This window comes from Cylas formicarius, unplaced genomic scaffold (assembly GCF_029955315.1).
Source record: "Cylas formicarius isolate icCylForm1 unplaced genomic scaffold, icCylForm1.1 PGA_scaffold_2__14_contigs__length_35257938, whole genome shotgun sequence".
In the NCBI taxonomy this organism is placed as follows: domain Eukaryota; kingdom Metazoa; phylum Arthropoda; class Insecta; order Coleoptera; family Brentidae; genus Cylas; species Cylas formicarius.
In genome coordinates, this window is record NW_026844319.1 from 12,228,609 (window position 1) to 12,254,036 (window position 25,428).

Below are 25,428 nucleotides of genomic sequence, written 5' to 3' on the forward strand. Positions count from 1 at the left end.
TTCGCTTTGCTCTCTGTATTTCTCCAATAGTACAATAACAACAAACAGAGCTTCCCTAGTTCCGAAGTCATGTGTTACTCCAAGAAAGGTCTTCAGGACATGACTCATCATGCTAATGAATCTGTACTCCGCAGACCTTCTTAAGTGTGCCTTTTTTGGTATTGGATGAAGGTGGACTTCAACCAATCATCGGGAAGGCTTGCACTCGTGTTCATTTTGATAAAAAGTTGTACTGTATTTGAGTTCCTTTAATTCCATCTTGACTCCATTTCGCTTGACAGTTTTATTACCCTTTCCAAGACGCAAATTCTTCTGGTCTTTCATCTGTAAATAGCATTGTCACATAGTTCTCCCAGACAGATTTTGTAATAAATTAGAAATTAAGAAAACACGTTACTAAAAAATAGTTAATCATTTGTGTAACAAAGAAAAACGTGCTTTAGTTTGAATTAGGTGTTTAGTTTTTATTAGGTTATTACCACTTTCAGATATTCTAAATTATACACAGGGTCTAGTTTTGGTTAGTTTGATTTGAGGTAAACTTAATCAACACGAAAATTTGGGGGGCGTTGTGATAAGAATGAATTATTTTGTATAAAAAGATTATATCTGAGTTTTCTTCTATTAGAAAGAGTTAAAATATTAAAGTGATTTTAAGCCAATTTAATGTTATGTGTCAGTTACCACAAATAAAATAAACTAAAAAAATAATTTAAATATGCACTATCCATAAAAACATCGTACTGGATTCCAAATTATGCTACCAAAATATATTTTTCTGAAACCAAATCCGTTGTAGAGGCATGGTATTATCTGAATGGACCATTTTCGGAAAGCATAAGCTAAGAGCCTGGAAGCTGGAAGGGATGATACCAGGTCTACGCGAATATCAAAAATTAATCTTATTTGGTCGACCTTTATAGAGAAGTATTATTTATTTTGTAATCAAACTTTATTATTTGTTTATTGTTAGTCAATGATATTGCTTGATATTTGTTGACGTTTACAAAAATATTATTTTCGTCACAGAAGGGCTTCAGGCGATCAAGATCACTTTGAATTTCCTGAGCGTCTACTTGCCTCAGAACCATTTTGTGGTGTTTAAAAACGTATGGAAACCTGGCAAAACCGCAATATCGAAAACAACTTTTAATAATAAATAAAATTTGTGCGACGAAAATAAGTCCTATTTAGAAGTTTAGGAAGTTACGCCTGTCGACTACCTATGGAAAAATTTTGAAATGCCTACGTTTTAAATGCGAAAGTGTTTATCCCGGACCGAGGAGCTCCGTACCGTATTCTAATTACAAAGTTTAGAGCTTCAAACGTTTGGAAGCAAATGTAGCGCTGTGTCTTTTTTTTTCGTTTCCCATTCGACTGTAGTTTCTCATCTATGTAAGCTGCGCTTGTTACATTTTCGTGTAACATCATAACTATTTTTATTAATCAACCTTCGGAGGTGCTAAAGATATTGAAAATTTCAGTTTTCGCGACAGTTGGTAGGAAACCAGCGATATCTTAAACTAAACGTGTTGTCGCGAAACTCATTGAATTGCCGCAAACAAAATTAAATTCTAATTTGCACAACGGCGGTAGCGGCGGCGGATTCTGAATTTGCATTTGCTGTGAGTTACATCCAATGAAAGTCATTCAACACAAATTATTTGTGTCAGTTCTAATGAAAACCCCTTTCAAACGGCAGTTATCGCCGTTAATGAAAACGCCGAATGGATCCCAACATGGAACAGATTTTAATTACATCCAAACGGCAAACGAAAAGATTTTAAACCGATAACCTTTAATATCGAGTGACTGTAAAGTGAAGGAAAATGGTGGAAAAAGGTGTCAGAAAAAAAATCCAGTACTATAAACATTTTTTAGTGTACAATGGCTTTACTAATAGCAATAAATACTGTAAAGGTTGTATCCGCAACTACGACCCACCACATAGAATTAAGAATATAAAAACTGTATACTATAACATAAAAAAAAAATAAATTTATCACAAATAGTTTTCACAATGATGAAGTTGAAACGTTAATATTTTCAATTAATGGAAAAAAAAGCGTTGAACCTAATGTAGGTGTAATAAGCAGTGACTTAAATTTGGAACTTAAAAAACATGTGGCTGAAGTTAGATTTGGATTCGGATTTGCAAATATTACAGTGCACCAGTTCGTAACCTATCATAATTAAAAATATATATTCTGTGGACATTCTGAAACTATTTCACTCAAGCCCTAAAGAAGCCAACAGGATAATTGGCGAAACGTCAGCAATTTCGACTAAGCAAAAACGAACGCAGGAGGAATCTAGAAGTTTTGTAAAAAGCAATACTCCCGTGCTTACGTACTCAGCATGTCCAAAGGAATATGTTATTTTAATTATGATAAATGACGAACTGGTCCACTGCAATATTAGCAAAGCCGAATCCAAATCCAAATTTAACTTCAGCCACACTTAAAACACAAACTGCAAGAATTTTTGTCAATTCAACAACGTTGCAGTCGGTGGCAGGTGTGGGGCTTGATGTTACATTTACATCGACAAAGTGCAACGGAAAATCGAATAAAATGTTATGCAAAGGTGCCAATCTTAGATCACTGGGTGTTAATGAAGTACAACAGCGTGATGTCTAAGAGTGTGATAATGTCACAATATCCGAAACGTCTTTGAAGCCACAATAAACTTTGTTAGCCCAGCAAATACAACTAACTGTATACTATGACATAAAAACGAACAAATATATCAGAAATAGATTTCATAATGGTGAGTTTGAGAGTTTAATATTTCCTATCATTCAACTAAGTAGTGACTTAAATATTACCACAACAATTATACCACAACAATTTTTGTTATTTCACATATGTTGCAGTTGGTGGCAGGTGTGGGGTTCGATGTCGAATTATGTTTACATTCGCAAAGTGGAATAGCAAATCGAAATAGAAATTGAGAAAAGGCGCTAATTTAAAATCACCGGGTTCTTCATGTTGGAAGTAATAACGCAATTTACTACATGAACTTTGTTAGGAAAAGCTACGTTGTTAACTTTGCTTTTATGCTGCGACGCTACAAATATCGTACAATCGTTATCACCGTAATGACAATACTACCAACGGCTAATAAAATTCTAAATAAGTTTGAATCTTATATGATCAGTATCTTTCATAACCTGGAATTCAAAACAATGCTATGAAGTGACTGGCGGTGTAGTTCCTGTTAAATGCACTCAGGGATGCTGAAACGTGGCATCATTGATTCCTTTTGTCAAGCTCAGCCTATTTGGTTCTGTTTTCAACTTTTAACTCCTCAACGATTTAAAATTGGTATGTATTGGTGTAACATTCTTAAATCAAGAAGTACATTAGGGTGCGTTTGAAAATCGCGCATAACTTATGCATATGGCAAATTCTGCATAATAGTTTGAATCCAGAATTAAAACACCTTACCTCTGCTCTTCTCTCTAATAATTTTCACATTAAAGATATTAAGCGTTCCATCACAAAATACACTTCACCACAACCTTCCAATACCAATCAGGTCGAAAGCAATCCTACACTTGCCACTGTTGTCCTTCCTTACATTCAAAACATTACTAACCACAATTCAAAAGTACTAAAATATAACGTCAAAACCAGATTTACCACTTGTCCAAAAATCTTTCAACTTCTTTGATCCGTCAAAGACAAAATTCCATTTGAAATTACAGGAGTTTACGGCATTCCATGCATATGTTGGAAACAGGACATTGGAGAGAACTAGGCTCAAAGAACAGGAAAGAGCCTTAATTTTATTCGATAAAACTAAAATTCTTCTACCAACGAAAAATCCGAGAGTCTATAGAAATCTGTCACCAATATGGGAATCAGTCATCCGAAACGATGTTTATGCCTCTCATTTAGTTCGGCCCTCCTCAAAAATGTATAAGCCGGTACAGAGTAAACTGCGAGCCAGTTTCAGTCAAGCTCTGAAGAAGTCAACAGGATGATAGGCGAAACGTTAACAAGTGCGACTCAGCAAAAACTGACGCAGGAGGAATCTATAAGTTTTGTAAAAAGTATTACAGTAGCCTATGCATGTTTCTTTGAAAAAGTTGTTCACGATTTAACTTGTTTTTTTCATTTTTACGAAAAATTTTCCATTCAAGAGAACAAATTCGTATACTAAATCATATATTATATTATATTATCAATACAATTTTTTTTTTTTTTAAATAACAAAAAGTTAAATGTGGAAATTATAGATTTTTCATAGAAACAATATAATAGATTTTATGACTCATTTCTTAACCGACTGACCACTAATTCTTAATTAACGCACTCAACTAAGAGACTGTAGATACTAATTATGGTCTATTTTACAGGCCAGGCAGAAACCAAAACACACACCCGCCATCCGCACAGTGGCAGTGCTCATCGACGCTCCACCAGAGCTGACACCAGGACGAATCTGAGCTACGAAAAAACGTCATCTAGCGGCGAGGAATACACGCAAACTTTCGCCAAACAAAACACAAAAATCGTGTTGGACTGCGCGGTCAATATCAACTTTAGGTAAGCCCTTGTCCGGTCCACATGGTGGCCTGTATTGACACTTTTCTGGAAAAATACGTTTACAAAAACTATCAGATTTGGACACCAGAGCGTTAAAATTGGTGAGCTATCGTAGTGGTGATACGGATTCTAACACTGATCCTAAATGCGGCTGCCACGTTGTAGGTTTGACAGATTTGTTTGCTGATTGTAGTAGAAGCTCGTGAAGTATAAGTTTTAGAAGTGGGGAAGCAAGAAAATAATGTTTCCTTATCTTTACAATAGATAAATTCTTTTTAAAATAAAAATATAAATAAAACCGCCTTTATTGTAAGCTCGGCGAAGGTCAGCTGAGCTAAGATAGTATACCAATTTTACATTACAAATACATATGCGTAGAAAGATATGACTCAAGCATAAAAAAATGAAAACGATAAAAAAATAAACAAAGGGAAATGTTTCTTTAAATGAAATTTAAAAGCGCCAAGAGAGACGTTCTGAGGATACTTATTAAGTAGTCTAAGAGACGAGCAGGTATTTTATAATCACAATTAAAATGAGTTCCACGGAAATAAGTGCAATTCCTCGAAGTCATTTTCTTGAATAAATTTGAGGGACATCTAGTTTTAAGTAGTTTGTGAAGAAAACAAGCAAAACGTAATTCTTCTCGACTCGACATATTTAATTAATTTAAACCTAAAGTGATGTCTTCGTTTAAAGTTATAAATAAATCAAATACGATAATTCAGTACTGTTTTTAATTTATAATTTCCCAAAAAATCCATTGATAAAGTTACGGTAATTTAGATGATTAAAAACCAGTGCTTCACAGAGAATTTTTTTAAACTTAAAGTTCAGAATATCTTTACATTTATATATGCTGCGGAGATTAATATAAGCCTTTTGGAGAATCTTAGAAACCTACTTACGAAATCCAAGGTCATTATCAAGTTTCAAAAGTGGTAAGAAAATGGTAAATGCAAAAGTAGTAAAGATTGTTAGGATGCACGATTTAAAATTATTTTAAAGTATGGCTCAAAAAGTCGTTACGAATAAAACATATATCTTTTAAAATTTTGTTTTGAATTCCCTTTGAAATTCTTCAATTGTTTTGTTAATAATAATGCAAACATAATCCTAATAGTTTTTCCGATAGTTTTCTAAAAAAAATACTAGTTTTCACACTTGCAAGAAAAAATACGATAGCGCCATTTTTGAAGGTAGGGCACTCATATTTGATATTAGTGTTATTCGAAGATGGCATAAAATCTACATGCAAGGGAATTTCAAAATATTTGGAAAATTTTAAATTGAAAAATCTGTATTTTCTTAAATAGCTCTCAATATATATATATATATATATATATATATATATATATATATATATATATATATATATATATATATATATATATATATATATGATGACACTATACTCCGGGATATCATCCGTTCGCTCGTTGAACTCCGACTGGAATCCTGCAAATCCTGCATCCGACTGGAATCCTGCAGACGTTTCGCCAAAATCTCACTTGGCATCTTCAATGCTCGCGCTCCGAAAACACTTCGAACACGGAGCGCGAGCATTGAAGATGCCAAGTGAGATTTTGGCGAAACGTCTGCAGGATTCCAGTCGGATGCAGGATTCCAGTCGGAGTTCAACGAGCGAACGGATGATATCCCGGAGTATAGTGTCATCACATTTTTCCATCCGTGAATCAATACGTGAGAATATATATATATATATATATATATATATATATTTAAACACTTCGAACACTGGGAACTGTTTTCGGAGCGCGAGCATTGAAGATACCAAGCGAGATTTTGGCAAAACGTCTGCAGGATTCCAGTCGGATGCAAGATATATATATATATATATATATATATATATATATATATATATATATATATATATATATATATATATATATATATATATATATATATATATATATATATATTTTTTTTTTTTTTTTTTTTTCGGAAGATCTTATAAAAACCTACAACTTTTATTAGGTGAGTCATATACCTATTTTTAATTTATAATAAACATATAAGATTTATTTGAACTTTTGCAGTATTCACCTTTCTGTCTAAGGCTATTGCTATAACATTAGTTTGTCACTTAACGGCATATTTAATCTTCTGCAGAATGATTTAATTCCCCAACTGTTTTAAATGTACATACACATCTAAACTTAATAATTTTTCCAGTATTATAATTTTTCTAAAAAAATGCTAGTTTTCACACTTGCAAAAACATTACGATAGCGCTATTATTTTTAAGGATGGATCACTCATATGCCATATTAGCGTTATTGGAAGATGCCGTCAAAAATATATGCAACGGAATTTGAATTAGATGCTACAGGGAGTTTGAAATAAACGAATATGTTTAGATCATTTTAAATAGTCTAAATTTGGTCCAAGAATTTAAATATTGGAAAAATTATTATGTTTAGGTATGTATTATTATCAATAAAATAGTTGAAGAATTTGAAGAGGAATTGAAAACAAAATTATTTAAAAAAATATGTTTTATTCGTAACGATTTTTTGAGCCACCGCGTATACTTTAAAATAGTTTTAAATTGTAGATCCTATATAATCTTTTCAACTTTTGTATTTACCATTTCCTCATAACTTTTGAAATTAATGAAATAATGAACTTAACTATATCGTTGATTCACCCTGTACTGCTTTTCCAAGATCTCGCAAATTTCAGCTCCCTGGTGTCAACACACGTTACCACCTGTAAATATGCGCCCGGTCCGTTTACATAAACGTCGAATCAAATATTAAAGGGAACCCGCTCGAAAATTTTAACTGAATAAATCATTTCGAATGGGCAAAACCGCCACCCTTAAAAGAGCTAAAAATTTCCACTTCCGGACCACCTAATTCGATATTCGTTCGGCGCCTGTTTATTTTATTCGACTTCAAAAGCCGAAAGTACCCACTTGAATCAGTCTAAAACGCGAATTCGGACGAAAGTTTTTGAAAATTTAAACGTATTAAAATTGTTTCCACAAACGTGCCGCTTCTGTTCCCTCCGAACGGAATTTAGCTACGTGTACCGACTAAAGTTAAGCCCATTTTCATAGTGCAAAGTTTAACGCTAATATAAAACCAAGTTCGAAGGTGTACACGTTTAACTTGCTAAATCAGTTCTTTTATTATCGGATTCTGGGTGATTTTTTCCAATTTTGTTATATTGTTTCAGTACTAGTATATGGTTGAAGGACGGACAAATAGTTGTCACGGTATTGAAAGACAATACGAACAATAAAAGAGTGATCGGTCATCGGTTTTTAGTGGAAGCTAGCGGGAATCTGTTAATTGACAACGTGCGGTTAGAGGACGACGGTAAATGGCAGTGCGAAGCCGAAGATGCTTTCGGATTTGTCGTGCAAGGGAAGCCGATACAACTCACAGTTCTTGGTAAGTCGCATTCTTCCGACTGCAAATGATTAATTTAATAGGAGTCCGTTAGGATAGCTCATTTAGGTTAAGAGATCAGGCAACAAACTTTAAGTTTTAGAAAGGGTATTTCAAATTCGATTGTCACTCACAGAGAAACAGGATAGCGCAAATTAGGTCACAGATGTTTATCGACAACCGTTCGAAAATTGAAGTTATCTTGGCTCCTTCTTAAACATTTTGAAAAAAATTCACAAATACACTCACAATGGAACTTTTTCAACTTTTTTTTTTGTTTATTATAGTTTTGATTAGTGATTGTGCCAGAAATTCAAATTCAAAATTTAAATTTTTTCAATTGATATACGGGGACTTTCATAATAGGATGCTCATCCTTAAGGGTATGATTCCTTGAATGAGTTTAAAAGAAAAATTTCATACCATCATCATTGATCGCGTCGTTTTTGAAATTTTGTTGATATTTGTTGAAAATATTAGAAAAACTGTTTTCTTCTTATTCACTGAAACTTATTTGGATATATGTTGATTTCTTGGTATGTACGCGAAATCAAAATCGCCGGGTAGTTCGGTAGGAATACAATGTTAGCCGCCTGGATCTGCAGTGGTAAGCAGTTTGGATTTTTTTTCTGCGGTGGCATCTTAAGACGTTGGTTTACAATTTTTCAAAGGCTCATTTTTAAGGGCTGAAGCAGGTGGTAGTCACTTTTAACAGCTAGGTTAGATATGATTTTTGTTTTTGTTCACATTGGTTAATTCTAGTTTTTCATATTCAATACTACGAACTTTTAACTTAATTCTACTCATCACTTGGTCGGACAACACTGAGTCAAGAGGTCATTTTTATTAAGAAATAAATAGTGATTTTCAGAATATAATTTTGAAAAAAGCGGTAGAGTCTTTTTTTATGAAAAATTGATTAAACCGTTTCCCAATTTTAACAAAATCTCCAAAGGAATTTCAAAGAAAATATATACGTACTTTAGGAATCGCGCCATTAAGGATCAGCAATCTTAGTGTATAACACCCTATATATAGAGAGACCTTGCCTTGGCTAAGTTCTCCAAGTCCCAATTTTCGAATTTACAATCAGTAATATGGTCAGATGGTCAAAAAATAAATCTATATAAGCTGCTACTAGCGCTGAGACAGTGACTCACCTGTTGCTGGACTCCTCATTTGCCCAGTAAAAGCTTTCTGATCTACGACGTTTGGACGCGGAGAAGTTTAGACGTGACATATCTAAAACGTTTATATGTAAAGAATATTATTCATTGTTGCAATAGTGTGAGGAGATAATATATTGTTAGGGATATATTGAAGCAGCAATATGCTTTATCGAAAATTAAAACCGACCTTCTTGCTCGCCACGGGCCAATACCGACAACCCTATCTTCTGAAATTTTCACAAGTTTTAGGTTTTCGTCGTTTTGGTTACGTTGAAATCGTTTCAAATTGATTGGTGATAATTTCCTGCAATTCGTTAAAATGCTACATTTCTGGAGCAATTCGAGAGCAACTCGATAAATTTCAGTTCAGCTAAGAATTCCAGTGGAATTCTGTCGAATTTCAGAGGTATTTCAAGAAACTCCAAAGAAATTCGCTCGGATGAAGTCAAGTGACTCACTTCTTCATATACTGGGCGAAATAGAGTTTTCCTCCGCTATAAAAATATCGTTCCCTCTATTGATATGCTTACCTTGAACAACAACTTATGGAATTGTATGTATTGCATGACCAGGTGCTTTGACCAACGTATTGTTGACTAGATTTGCGTTTCGTATTAGTGCGTTATGGGATTTCGCTGTGGAAAAAATGCTATTTCTGTTTAGAACGTTTCGCCTCTATATTGTAAGCTTAGCATGCAATTATTAAAAAAAATAATTATTATGGTATAGGGAATCTAGATTAATTTGTTAAACTTAAAATAATTTGATATTGAAGAAGGCTGTAGGATTCTGTGGGTCTAAGAGACTGTATTTTCGATCATGTCTGATAGGTGATTGATTCCTCAACAGGGGTCATACTTCTACAAATTGTGCGAGAAATCAGTTAAAGGAAAAATGTTAACTGCAGAATGAATTTTTAGGGCACATCTGATGAAGCCCAATACTTAGAGACCTCCTCGTAAGTTAAGAAAAAATTCTCGGCAGAAGTGTCACACCTAACCTATATGATTGGTCATATTACTTAAGTGAACGTAATTACTTATCTTTATATAGCTGAGCTATAACAGTAGAGCTGTAATTACTACCTCTCTGCTGAACAACTTTTAAAATGCGTTACGCTAAGACAATTTGCTTTGTAAGTATAACCTCCAGTGTCAAAAATCGATGTTCATTATTCTGCCGAAAACATTAAGATTCCTTTTTTTAAATAGTCCCAACCTTAATTACAGTCGAGAATATCAGGTGGCAGAAAATTAGCATCATAATCGCAAGGCAGAAAAGTAATTAAAAAGTTATTAAACTTTTTTAATTCGGGGGCGGACTAAAGAGTTTTTCGATGTCGAATCTTTGAAAAAAAAAAAACCTTAAAGCGCGTCACATTAATCTCAGATTAGAGGTTGACAAGGTTTTAATATCGCTGCAGGACTGACGAAAATTTCAAAAGTGAAAATAACGGTAAACAAATTTGCTTATCAGCGAAAGATGTACTTATTTCACAATGCAATACGAGAAATAAGTCATTTTTGAAATTAAAATTCCGACTCGATGCGTATTCGACTTTATTTTATTTTCATAAAGAGGAAAACAACTTCAGCCACTAGTACCAGTTATAGCGAAAAAAGAACGGAAATGTGGTTATCAGTTCAATTGGCTAAACTCGCTCTCATTGGTCATGACGTTGAAATATACAATAAGTAAGATTAAAATTTAATTGTTAAGTGTTATACTAATACACCCTTAAAATCACAGCCAAATTAGACTCTTTATTCTGGTCAAATACTGTACATAAACACACCTAGCTAGGAATACATAAAAGTGTGGTGCAAACGGGGCAGAAAAAGACTGGAAGCGACAGAGATGAATTTACTTGAAAGAAATTTTGAAATACACCAACAATGATATCGGAATAAATGGACAGACGCAGACTCATATGTTACTGACATCTACGAATAGCCCATAACCGTTGGCCAAAAAATATTTCGAATTGGCAACCAACATCTGGAACAAAATGAAGAAGACATCCAGATGAATCGATATTTTAATATTTCTTTTGCATTTTTATAAAATCTGAATTGCTAATGGCTGTGACGATGCCCAAATCAAATAATAATAATATTTATTTTGCAACAAAATAATATTCAAAGTATCACAAAACTTAGACTTATTGTTGCAAAAAAGAGTTGGCAATAATTACAAAATGTTCAAGTTCGACCCCTAGACACTGAAAGTAATATTTCAAGAGTGACTTGCATATTATGTCCGATCCATGGCAAACAATATAAAAAAAATACTATAGTTGGAAATAAAAATTTTATAAAAGGAAAAACAAAAAAAAACAATAAAAAATTCTAGCAGTAATAAAAGAAAAAATAACAAATTCCTCTCTGGGCTTAGTCGCCTGCTACACAATCGTTCTCGAGAAGGTACTTTGAATAGAGATGTTTAAATAAGTTTAAGCTTAAGCATTTTAATTCTTTCGGAACTTCCTTGTACAGCTTATAGACGCTCTAAGACAAAGATCATTGGAACAGAGTTAGGTGATGCTGTGAAAGCTAATTTAATGTCTGTTTAGATATAACATTTTTAGATTGCCATATGCAGTGGGTATCATCTTATTAAGATGAGGTTTAAAACGAAGGTTAATATCGAAATCAAGTCCCAAATTTCTACCAGTTTTGAGCATTTTATTTCTTTACCTTGATTCTTTATAATATAATATTATATATTATATATAATATAATAATAAATATAATTATGAAAGACTTGTTTGCATTCATGCAAAACTGCATGAATCTTTCTAAATCTTCATTTATTAAAATTTGTGCTTTATTGTGAGTTGAAGGAAAAAATGATACGGTATCATTAAACTCCATATATTGATGTCTTGAGATAATTACGCAATAGAAAAGCAGTATATATATATATATATATATATATATATATATATATATATATATATATATATATATATATATATAGTAGAATTAAATATAAAATTGCAAGTAACAACTCGTGGTTTAGTCTCTCGCAGGCTTTAGAACAATCAAGAAGTATTAGGGCCGTATCCGACTGATTTGAAGGTGGTATTTTTACAGAAGCTTTCTAATCTGATAATTCAATTTTTTCAATGACTTTTGATAATGCTGGTAGTATACTATTCGGTCTCAAGTCACTGAAATTTGAGATTTCGGACTTTTCAGAAGTGGAATTACTTTCGATATCTTCCATTCCTTCGGAAAATTAATAGATAGGAATCGACAATATTAATCCGAAAGGAAGACAGCTCAAAAGAACCATATTAATATTAAATTCATTCTCTTTCTATGCAAGAGTCTTTCTTTCTTACAAAAACTTTCTAACATTTTCTTCACGAACTGTGTAAAATTAAAATGGAACTTCAAAATGCGTTTCACAGTTATTACGATAATAACCCAAGAGCTCTTTATTCAAGGAAGAATTTCGAGCTGACGAGGGGTATTAAGGTGGATCAAAAATTCAGTTATAAGTTATCAGATTTTTCGTAGCAAATGGCTATCTTTGTTTGGTTTTTCATTTGTTTGTACGAGTTGCAGTCTGCGTCAGTCTTGGTTCTTATAAACATATTGAAGGCCTTATTTTCTAATGAAATAATTTTTTCTACCGGAAAAGTTAAGAAAAGGAGGTTTTTGGTTTTCGATTTTTACTTTCTTCAAAGGTGACATACAATACATAAAAACATATTTACCAAAATGTCATTTAGGATTTAAACTTTTTGGTTAGCATTCCTAGCTGCAATTATATGCCCGAAAGTTGCTATCGATAATAAATTATGAAACAAGTCAAGGTTTTTTAAAATTTCTTACCTCTACTGTGTACCTGTTTTAGTTACACACATAATCGTAAAAGTCTCTTAGTTGGCGATTTGTTAAATGCAAATTTATTAGCTGGAGCAAAATCGCAAATTTGACTTTCGAAAATATTTACAAATCAGTCAAAATTTTTCTTTGGTGGTTTATATAAGGATCCAACTACATACTTTACTTTAGCAACTTTTAACTCAATCCAGATCTCTTCCATTGTCTATGTCTACATACCAACTCTGTCTACTCATATAACGTTGTACCCTTTAATTTGAACCATTTGAAATGGATTGTGAAGAAATCTGGGCTTATACTGGAGCCTGGATTTTTTTTCTCGTTAGATATAATAAATTTCTAAATCAGTTTTAATGGAATATAAATGTCCTCCTTGTCATAAAACTATCTCCGCTAAATCTCTTAATTTACATTTCACGTCCGTCCTTCGCTCTTTCGTCCCTTACATATTAAAAATTCCGAGTCGAATTTAGCCTAGGAATTTAAAACATTTAAATAACAGAAGCGTACTGAGTGCCGTTTCCGCTCGCTATTTTAAAAATGTCATCGCAATCTGCTAAAGACGTGCATACAAATTGCATGCATAATAAATAAAACTGCCGGAATGCCGGCCGGAGTCATTTCAGCTGAGAAAGCATTATGGTCTAATTTATTCCCGGACAGCGTTTTTTAATTTGAAAACTATAAATTAACGACTACGCGCGAAACGGAGTTGCTTTTTAGAAACGAGGGATTTACGGATTACAGTGATAACGATTTTTTCGAAATGCGTCCATTGGTTATGCCTGCGATAAGTGCTCCTCCCCCTATGTTGCTTTTTCGCTGGTGCCATATTTCCTTAGTAGATCGCGGTAGAACGCATATGGCTTACGTAAAGAAGCGTAGATTTTGGGATGATGTAATTATTAAATATTAAAATAATTTGAAAATTTAAAGGCAACTTTAATGTTTAATAAATATAATAGTTTGATTGTGCACTTCTTAATCTTAATTAAATAGAAAATAAAAATTAAACCAAAATGAAAATTTACTGGCGATAGAGACTATTAGGGACTCTATAATCGTGATCTATTGGTATTCCTCGGGTATTTACTTAATTTCTTTAAAGTGTTACATACTTTACATACTGTTCTCATGTTTCTGAGGAATCTCCAACTTTCTGTTCTTTTTTGTTTCTCCTATGTGTTGAACCTTGAACATATCATTTCGCTTATCATTCTCCGTACTCTGGCTTGCGATTCTTGTACCTTAGTTTGTCGTTTTTGTTTTCGGACTTAAATATTTGTGGTAATTTTTCCGCTTTTCTTCAATTTCGTATTCAATCTGTCAATCCCACCAATATGGTTATTTTTTCTCCGCTCTCAGTTGGAAGTTATATAGTATTCTTGTACCTTCATTTTCCAAACTAAATATATTAAAGTCGTGTTTCCTTGTTTAGTATTGCTTGGGCTTTCTTTCGATTTATTAATTGATGTTATCTTTCCTTTCATTAGGTAGTGGTCACTCCTACAAGAGGTAATTTTTCCCCTGTTCTTCTATTTCGTATTCAATCTGTTCATCCCTCCAATATGGTTATTGTTTTTCGGCTCTCAGTCGGAAGTTATATGGTATACTTGTACCTTCGTTTTCCAAGCTAATCGTGTTAAATTTTAGTACTGTTTCCTTGTTCAGTATTGTTTGGGTTTATGTTATCTTTCGTTTCAATAAGCAATTTTACGTCTATGAATTTTAGTCGAGATTGTTATCTTGTTATAATATAGTCAATAATACTTTTTAGGTTTCTTGTTTTTTAAGTCCATATGTAATTGATGTTGAAAATGGCCAAATGATTTTTGTGTTTTTTTTTTGTGATAATATAATATCATTATTTCAAAATTTTATTCTCTCCTTGTTGACGCAAGACTTTGTTTTCGTTTGTTTCCTGGTGGTTACATTGAAAATCGTATTGAATACGAATTTTGCCATCATTATTTATTTTATTTATCTATTTATTCAACAACATCCAATCAAGATTAGGGCTCTTTTTGGATTCACTAATTTGTAGTCGGTCTCGAAGATCAAGTTTTTTTTCTCTTTGGACACTCATATAAAGTGTTGATATTTTTATTTGGAAAAAACTTATTCCTTGTGGACCATCGATGAGTAGAAAGCAGATTTGGTGTTTCTGTCAGATAAGTGTCCTACTTATTGACCAAATAAAGCTGTTCATAGTTCATTCATGTCCATTCATTCATCTTTCTGCCAAACTGTTCGACGCAAACTTTACAGCTCAAAGAATATAGCCCATGATCGTTAAGAATATTCTACCGAACTCTTAATTTTTATTAGTAACTGCTTCAGTGTATTGCTTGCCTTATAGGCTATAGATTATTTCCTGTTCGCTAACGACATAGGCATCAGTAATGAAATATTACCGAAGAAGGTCAAGCATTGGAATCTACGATCTGGAGGTTTTGATTTTATTATATGATATGACAATTTTTATATGAGAATTTGTAAAACAGATTATTGATAAGAAGGAAAGTAATTTATCTAATATTAGTCAATTCCTTATTAAATGCTTCCTTTGTAGGTGGAATCTTAAAAAACCTATAGAACAAAGAATTAAAAGAGACAAATTTGTGAGATGAGCGAAATTTGAAAGAATTTACAAGGGCAGTTCTTTTACCTTTCCTAACTAATACATGATCATGAGATTGAAAGGTTCACTGACTCCCTTCTCCAATGTTAAATAAATTTTCTTGTGTGAGAAATTGATAAACGTAAGAATTTGGTAAGGGTTTTTTGCCAGCCATTCCAATACCTACAGCTAATAACTCGATGGACATTGTTAAACATTTCACATCAAAAAGGTAATTTTTTTCCATTTCATACGTTTCGGGATCAATTTTGGTCTTAAAATTTAGAAATTTTATTATAAATCAGGTTGGTTACCAAATCACTTGTGTGAAGTAACAAGCACATATAACTCCACTCTCGAATCTTAACAATTTTTGAGTACAATTCAAATTCAATTCAACCTGGTTTAGTCTTCAAGAACCACAAAAATTAAACAATGGGTTTATATTTTTTATAAAAATTCTGGATTCCTCCTGCGTCGGTTTTTGGTGACTCGAACTAGCTAACGTTTCGTCAATCATCCTATTGGCTTCTTCAGAGCTTGACCGAAACTGGCTCGCATTTTACTCTGCACCTGCTTTTATATTGTTTGAAAGGGGTGGGGCTAAATTGAGGAGCATAAACACCGTCTCGGATGACTGATTCCCATATTGGTGACAGGTAGAGACCTAGGTTGTTTATAGATTTCTATAGACTCTCGGATTTTTCGTTCGCAAGAATTTCAGTTTTATCTAATAAAATTTTATGTCCAGTTTCGAGATTGTGTTCGGTAACTGCTGATGAGTTTATTTGTCTTAGTCTTAAGGCTGTTTCATGTTCTTTGAGCCAGTTTCAGTCAAGCTCTGAAGAAGCCAACAGGATGATTGGTAAAACGTTAGCTAGTTCGAGTCAACAAAAACCGACGCAGGAGGAATCCAGAAGTTTTATGAAAAGTATTACAGTAGCCTGTGGAAGTTTCTTTGAAAATGAATGAAGTTGTTCTGATCATTTTTTTGAGATTCCCTTCTGTTATTGCTTTTCGTTTTCAATTGGATAAAGTTTTGTTGATATATTTTTGAATGTAGCTATTATGAAGCAAATTCTTTTAATACTGCTTAATTCTACATCAAGTGATGCTTTGCGACTGCTTATTGTGCTCTTTTGCATAGTGTTTGGATGATATCTAGTTTGGTTGCTTCAGAATGGTATATACTGTCTGGTATGGGTAAATTTACTACATAGAGAAGTGCTGATGAAACTATTATCTCTACTTACTAGTACATCTTCAAACTATGAACAGCCGTCATTCTCTTTCGCAAAAGTAAATTTAATGGACGCTCGCCAAGGATTAAAATGATTGAGAAAGGAGTCTAACTGTCTATCGGTTCTATTCCTGGTGATGAAGATATTATCAAACCCCATGGTTAACAACTGCGGAATCTATAGCGTGAGTTTCAAACCACGTATGTATCTTGAATCCCATAAAAGATCAGTCGAATAGCAAAACAATACAAAGTTAAGACGGTATTTAAATACGGGACATCACTAAGGAGCATCGAATTAAGAGAAAAAGCGGATCCACCAATACAATTTGTATCATTTGTACTCCTCTATCTACTCGTATTTGAGTAGTCTAGAAATAATGTACCATTCCTTAATGATAAAAATAATTTATTAATTCTCTCCGTCATTATGTGGAGTTTGAGTTCCGTCGTTTGACCGCTGTGGTCCATTAAGATAGAAGTAGATTATTTGATTTAATTCGGCTAATTAAGTTCCATACCCATTAAATCAGTTATTTGTCTAATTAGGCTTAATTTCAAATAATTTCGGAATGCCATTTACTGGTCTATTTAATTAATTAGTAATATTCATTTTGTCGCAAATGCTAATAGCAGCAACGCATTTAGTGTGCGCCATTTTTAATTTGAAATATAATAATTTGAACTCGAACTGTGGAAGGCATAAAAGTGTGAACTCAAACAGTTTCCGGTTGCAGCCGTTCGTAATGGCTTCAATATTCTTTCAATTTTGGATAGCGGTAAATACTTAAAATCTAATTACACCTCAAAACTGGTAATTTAAACTTCGAAATTTATAGACCGCAGCGGTTTATCGTTTTCGTCCTTCAGTCCAAAAATATTGCTTCTAGGAGGGCGTAATAAAAATTTAATGACGCCACCGAAGTACTTAAGTACTTACTTCATATCCGATCTTTACCTTTTAATTGCAATATAAAATTTGGAATAAAAAAGTACATTGTCGTTTGGGCGTTATGGGACAATATTAAAGGCTACATTAAAGTTTTAAGATGTCACATTCGAAGGGTATTTTTCAAAAATGAGAAATTTTTACACAATATTATAAAACTTATGCTTATTTTCTCCTGAAAAAATGGCTTCTGATGCCCGAAGCTGGTCGACTAGTCCAAAAAACAAATTATTCCACTTTGAATCTAGTATTTAGACTACAGAGCCATTTCCTAAATTCTAGATGTATAATCAGAAGAATACAAGCTGGATTAAAGTAGTTTCCGACTATGGCAACTTGTACTATACACATCAAAACTGAACAGGGGAAAAGCCTAGAAACTTTTTTACTTTGAATAAATATTATTAACAAAAATTCAAATCTTTCGAAACAACTTAGTACCTAGTCTACATATCTTCTGGATTCCTCCTGTGTTAGTTGCTGATCAGTCGAACTTGCTGACGTTTCGCCAATTACCGTATTGGCTTCTTGCGAACTTAACTGGCTCACATTCTACCCTGCAGTTGCTTATGTCCGGTTTAATGGACGTGTTCGGCACTGGCACTTTCGTGTTCTTTTAGCCAAGTTGATATATTTCGTCACTTTTCTCCATTCTGCAAGCTCTTAATATATCAAACTGAATTTTGTCTTTGACTGATTGAAGATTTTCAGAGTTTTGGGATAAGTGGTAAATTCAAAGAAAATGAGTCTGAAAGTAACTCCACACTTGCCACTGTGGTGCCTCCTTACATTCAAAACATCACTGACCACATATCAAATGTTCAGAAAAAATATAACGTCAAACCAGACTTACCATTTGTTCAAAAATCTTCCATAAGTCCGAGACAAAATTCTGTTTAAGATACCAGTTGTTTACATCATTCCATGCATATGCGGCAAAAAATACATTTTAAACACAAAACGAAAAATGTCAACTAAGCTAAAAGGCTAAAACCCAATATCAAATCTTAATAATAACATGTACCGTCACCATCTTGACCATCTTGATTGCGAGCATTGATATTCTGTAGGGGGAAATGATAGTTAGGGCCACAACAGAAGTGGTCAACGACTCAAAAAGTGCAATTGGTCACTTATGGCCATGATATGAAGATGCGGGGTATGTTAGGGGACGATTCAGGACAGACACACTCAAATGCAAGCTTTAAGAATAAGAGCCATCACAGCCAGATAAGAATGGACCAAGCCCGGCTAAAGTCAGAGTGATGAATATACATGGATTTTTTATGAACAAATCTAGATTTGAATTAATACCAGACCAGAGAAGAAGAGTTTAGGAAATTAAAGTCACTTAGAAAGTATCCAAGATATCGACGTGTATAAAATGGGCACGTGGATTGTTTTGGACAGAAATCAGTTTAGAAGTTGAAGAAAGTTTTTGGAAGAAAGCCATATTGACGTTTTACCATGACCTGCACAATCCCCGGACTTAAATCCCATCGAGGACTCGTGTGAGATATGCTTCAGAGACGTGCCTCAGCAAAAATTTAATATGTTAAACAAGAAATTGGTTGCTAAATTGTTTAGAGGAGCAATATCATTTAATTCACCAAGACAACCTTGCTAGCCTCCTCAGAAGGTCGAGAAGCAAATGTTAAGTTGTTATTAACTCATACCCTCCACTAAAATGTTATATCATTTGTTTGTAATGCTTTTGTTTCTATGAAAAATAAAATTTTAGTTTGGAGAAAATACTCAATAGCTTATAATTTTTAAACACTGTATATTTTACAGTCTGCCTGAATTATTTGAGTACAGTGAATTAATAATTGTCTTATTGATTTTTGTGTATCATTTCCAAACTATATCTATTTTGTAGACCTTCTAAATATAAATCTAAAATGTTATTAATTTTTGATACTGGATACTTCATACAATATCTTAAAATCTTACCGAATTCAGTGGCAGAAATCCAGGAAGTATTGCGGGATAATTTAGTTTAACGTGTTTTGTATATAATGATCGTGAAGAAGTTTAGCAGTGCAATTAAAATAATGGAGAAAAAAGACAAATTTTAAAATACCTATTTTTCGCAATCCTGCATTTACAGCACCAGTACCATTACCTACTTACCGCGCAAGCGTATGGCCATTCTATAGTTTTAGGCATGGTTCTCACCCTGTTTTAAATTTGAATTTAATTGACAGTAGCTTTAATTTGAGTTACTTGTAGTATGTATAGTATAGTATAGTAATTTATGGAAATATGGAGTGGAAAAATATTTTTATACTTCTTTTATACACCGACCTGTCGTGCAGCAAGCGTCACTTTACCACGTGAGTTTCTTGGCCCACGAATCCGAGGAACTTCGGACATTTCTGGTATATTACCGCTAGGGTTTCGGAAAATCGGATGTTTTCGGAGATTTTCCCACACGGCTTGAATTTTGTCAATTGTGACGGTCAAGCCAGTGAATGTATTCGTGCTGTTTTGCAAAAATGTACCCAAAAATTGATGGTCTTAGAAAAAGTATAGTATACAACACGGTTGGCAAACTTTTTATGTCACTAGTTTATTAAACACTCGAATACCGCACTTGTTTCATGATATACTATAAAATATGCATCATCGTTTTTATAGATTTTGATCCATGCTCTAAACTATTAATTTAGGATGTCACATTTTGCATTACCTTTGATTTACATTCTTGCAACTCGAGAGCTAATAATAAAAGCGCATAATATATGAAAAGTAAACCAATTTATTATTTGACATATCGAATTTAGTCGAAAATGTCTAGTTCATGTGGCACGGAGTGTACTAAATCACGAAGCGGCAAAAGTAAGCAGCCAGGTGACTAGTAAAGTACTAAGAAGTACAACATGTTTATGGACAAAAAAAAAGTGTACGTTCCACTGCGCTGACTGAATACACAAAATTATGAAATAAAAACTGACAATAATTGTTGCTCAAGCATAATTTATGCTCTTTAACAACATTTGAGACTGTTCCACACAGAAGATGTGTCGTTGCAATAGAAATCATCTCCCGTTTCTTTGAAACTGCTTTGAAACAGTAAATTTAAAGAAATATGTTATGAATCAATGCAATGTTGCTATTGCAGCTACAAATAAAAAATCGCTTTCTGATTAATTTTTACAGCTTTTCTTCGTTACTGATATTAAATACTGCGTCGTACTGAGCCCTCGATACGCGGGCGCTATACCTCTAAATCTCAACGGTTAGTTAGTAATTCAAATGAAACTATTTAATTTGATTATAAACCACTTCTTACTGGATTTTTTAAGGTATATAGCCATTTGCAGCAAGTCCAAATATAAATCGTCGGCAATAAGAAACACAAAGCTGCACCAGACGGAGGAAAAATGTAATTTTTAAAAATTAATTATGTTAGAACCGCTACGAAAGCTTGTTAAATTGAGCAAATTGGCGTAAAACGGCACATAATTAGTCACCCAATTATTTAGAAATTTATTGTTCCGTATACTCACCGCGCATCAATTATTTTTAATTACGTACCAGAGAACAAATTTACTTTCTTGCTTTACCTAAGTCGCATTAAATATTATAATTTTATTTTTTTGCTACTAAAAATAACCCTCAAAAGTGATCGTGTAACTAAAATTAATGTGTGCGAGTCAGAATTACGCTGGAAATTTCGTGGGTTAAAATATTTTATATATAAATATTTATACATGACATTAATTTAGCATTATTCATTTTTTTTAATATTTCGTTGACTAAGTTAGTTGGAGTTAGTTTGAACAATTATTTCCTCGATCAAGGAAAGAACTTTCATATTTATTATAAATAAACTTATCCTATTTTTAATTATTATTATGAAGCAAAAAATGTTCAAAAATATGCACTTCTAATTGGATTCATACGTTTCATAGTCTTTTTGCTATATTTTCTTGGACGTTCCTTAGCATAAAGGGTGTTATTCTCCTGCACGCGTCCCGAATCCTATTTTGCATATCTACTGGTGTTGTAGGGGATTCACATAAATGCGATCTTTATCATATCCTCACAAAAAAAGGAAATCTAGTGGTGTTGGGTCACATGGTCGAGGACATTCAATGAATCCAACTCTACTGATCTTTTCTGTGAGTAATGATTATGTACAAAATTCTCGAATTTCTCGATGTGATAGCGTCTTAGACAGAAAGAAGAATAAACATTGGAAAAGTTAAATTAACTCGCAAAATATTAAAAATAGGAATATAACATACTTAATAAAAGTTGTAGAATTTTGTATGATCTGTCACAAAAAGTAATATATACGGTGTGCCATTTAAGGCAATCGAGATTTTTCAACTTAAAATGATCCGTATATATTCGTTTATATATATTTTACTTCATATTCGAATAACGCTAATAACAAAGAGGAGTGACCTACCCTTAAAAATAATGACTCTACCGTATATTTTTGCATGTGTGAAAACTGGTATTTTTTTAGAACGGAACAAGTTAGACGAACCCCGTATGCTCATCGACAATGTGTAACGATTTTATAAGACAGTATTGAATAATTTTCCACCTAAAAACCTGACCGAGATAGTTGCCTTCCTTTATTGACATTAAGATAAAAACCAAGTTTGTTTTCATGGCAATATTGATAGTTTGAAGTGAATTATTTCTGTGCTTTATTTATTTTTCAGATGATTTTCCACATTTTACTACTTAAATACGCCAATAGCTAATAAAATTGATTTATTTATATATTAATTATTCTTAGTTGATCGCCAACCTTTGATAATAATGTACAATAAGTAATACTAAATATTTAAAACCGGCTAAGCATATTTTATTTTGTTACTAAGTATTATTTGCATCCTTATAAAAAAAACATTTAGTTAGTTAGTTCTAGTTCTACTTCTAGTTCTAGATAACTAGACATTAATAAAACAATCAATAAAGTGGATTTTTTCCTTTTATTCATATTTTAGGCTAGGATAAAGATACTGAGATGCGGTTTTTGCTGGGTTGTTGAGCCCTTATTTGCGATTATAACTCCGTTGGTAACAGTGCGATATAAAAGGGCTAAATAATTCAAGCAAAATTAAACATCGCGCTGTCGGTCCCGGGTTTTTATTTAAGTTTGAATAAGAACCTGAGTTAATTACAGTTGGCTTTATTTCAAAAATCCGGACGATAAAAATTTCGGAACGATAATTAAAAAAGAAGCAATTCCATTTCGGGATCTTCCCGAATGCAGATCCCAGGTTATGAATAAATTTGTCTTGTTTTAATTCTGCTGAATATAAAACAGTCCGTCGCGATAATTTAATAAGATAAACGTGCACCCGGAATTTTTTTGGCGACCTCTTTTTTTCTTCAACTAAAATTTTAATATAATTTTGGTCGCTTAAATGTTCACCTGCTTACTGCGTCCATTTAATTAAATCATTGCTGAGTGGGTCGGATTTACATTTTAGTTAAGTAAATATTTTAAATCATCTCGTGTTTAGCTTGATTAGCATTCGGAACTCACAATCTTCTTGTTTTTATTTATCTTTTAATTCGGTCTATTTAGTTTCGCAGAGTTCACACCTAAACAAACCCCTTTCTATGCAGGGTAAACGGCTCAAAACCTGATTAAAAATTAAAAATTAAAAAAAAGATATGAACGCAGCCTATATGCAAATAATTAAATTTATATGTGCATTTGAAACAACTTAATCCCTTCCGCCGCAGGAGCGAGTTTCCCCATTTTCAGTTATTTTTTCAATCAATTCAATTGCCGTTACTTTGAGTCCTATATTCCCTTTTTATACTCAAGTATGAAAAGTGTCACTTTAAAATGTTAGCTTCTTTAACCACTGTCGCGAGCTGTCGAATATTCCCGGTATTTTAGTTACACCTTTGGGAGTGATCGGATGTTTTCAGTAGATTTTGGACTTGGTATTTCGAGTTTTCTCAAATTTTAATTTCACAAGCAGTATTCGTGCTGTTTTGCAGAAACAGACCCCATAAGCTTATTTATTATGTACTCCCTCAGTTAGGGTCTGTTCGTGCTAAAACATACTGGTGACTAAAATGTACTCTTATCAATTCCTTTGCAATTTTTTTCATTAAAATTGAAAGGTTGCTTTTTGTTGAATTTTTACTTATTCAGTCTTTGTTAGCAGGCAGTGTTCAAATGAAACAAGAAAATTAATACAAAATGTCCCATTAGGTGTGCCGCAAGGGTCCCATTCGGGTCCTCTGCTGTTCTACCTATTCACCAACGACAACAATTTCTTATTTACCGATGGCATGAAATTGTCACCCTTTTGATAGGATAGGATATTAATAGTAGTATCTATATCATTAATAATACTGAACTGGACTGCGCGGTTCATTTAGGGATCTGGGATATTTATTCTATAATTCTCAAAGCACTCCGAATGCTTGGATTGGTGAAATGCAACAAAATAAAATTTGCTGTTCGCAGTCAGTTTAAGTATGCAGCATCAAAACTGAGTCTATATTGTGTCTGTGATTTAAATCAGAAAAGCACAGCGTAAGTTTTGCAGGTATTTAAACTATAATGGTTTCAACGATAAAGAATTCTATTATGCACCATTTGTGACACACTGAACTTGACAAAACGTTCTTGTAGAAGAAGGCAGAAGGACCTCAAACATATTCACATAATCATCAGTCTACAATTGATTGTCCCTGGGCGACTTCTAAAATACATTCAAATACAAAATGTCACTTTCAGATGTCAGCCTCTTTATACGCTGTCGTGCGTCACTTTTTAACTTATTGAACTTATGTAGAAACTTGTTTATGTAACACTCGGTCCACCCACGCCAAAATAAACTTGTGACTAAAGCGTCGTTTAGCAAACTTGTTGCATAATATATTGTTGCATGTCTCATGACGAACTATAGTTTCCAGTCATTCTACACGCACCCATGGACTGTAATAAGCTTAATCTGATTGAATTTTTTGCGCACTGTGAACAATTTCGGAGGTCTATTGCTGGTCGCCCTTCATAACAGATGTATTTTTTTAGCTTATGTTGCAATAATAATAGTTTTAACCATTACACGCCAAAATGACGCCTAGTTGTCAAAATATTACAACTGTGTCATACTGGAAAGTCGTCTTTCTTTTTCAGAGAGCATCGAATTTACAAACAGATAACTTAATTAAAATACGTTTCAAGCGAAAAGAGATAAAAATTCACATAAAATTTTGGCTTTATCTAATTCACTCAAGCTTTTTAAGCGTATTGGCAGGAATTAACACAAAGCCAAATTTGGTACAAAAACTTTAAAAAATGTACTACTACTACTAACTACATACTCAATCACATCGGTCCACCATATTTTTTTTAATAGGAAGTGTAAAAATAAAAATTATTTCAACAATTTTTTCGTCATTTATGCGTCCGATGGACTAAACAAATCATCTATAAAAGGACACACTTAAATTGCCAATTAAGCATTAAATAATTTTCGCGTCAATTGCCTAATGAATGTTTATTAATTTAGTGCTAAACCTGTCAACAAAACCCAAGGTAATAAATTTCAAATTGCCTGGGCAATTCGTTCGCACCGCGCTTTTTATGCTGATCGGCGGAATTTTGATATAGCAATTAACGTCGCTA

At 33.1% G+C, this 25,428-nt stretch overlaps 1 protein-coding gene across 2 annotated transcripts in view; it reads left to right on the forward strand.

The window, feature by feature from the left end:
* Window positions 1–25,428, forward strand: part of LOC132697908 (hemicentin-1) — a 732,356-nt gene that overhangs the window by 415,714 nt on the left and 291,214 nt on the right. For both annotated transcript variants that reach the window (XM_060663662.1, XM_060663663.1), the window contains exons 3-4: window positions 4,364–4,553; window positions 7,758–7,975. In XM_060663662.1, the coding sequence (XP_060519645.1) occupies window positions 4,364–4,553; window positions 7,758–7,975 (408 nt within the window). The remainder of the gene's footprint in view (window positions 1–4,363; window positions 4,554–7,757; window positions 7,976–25,428) is intronic.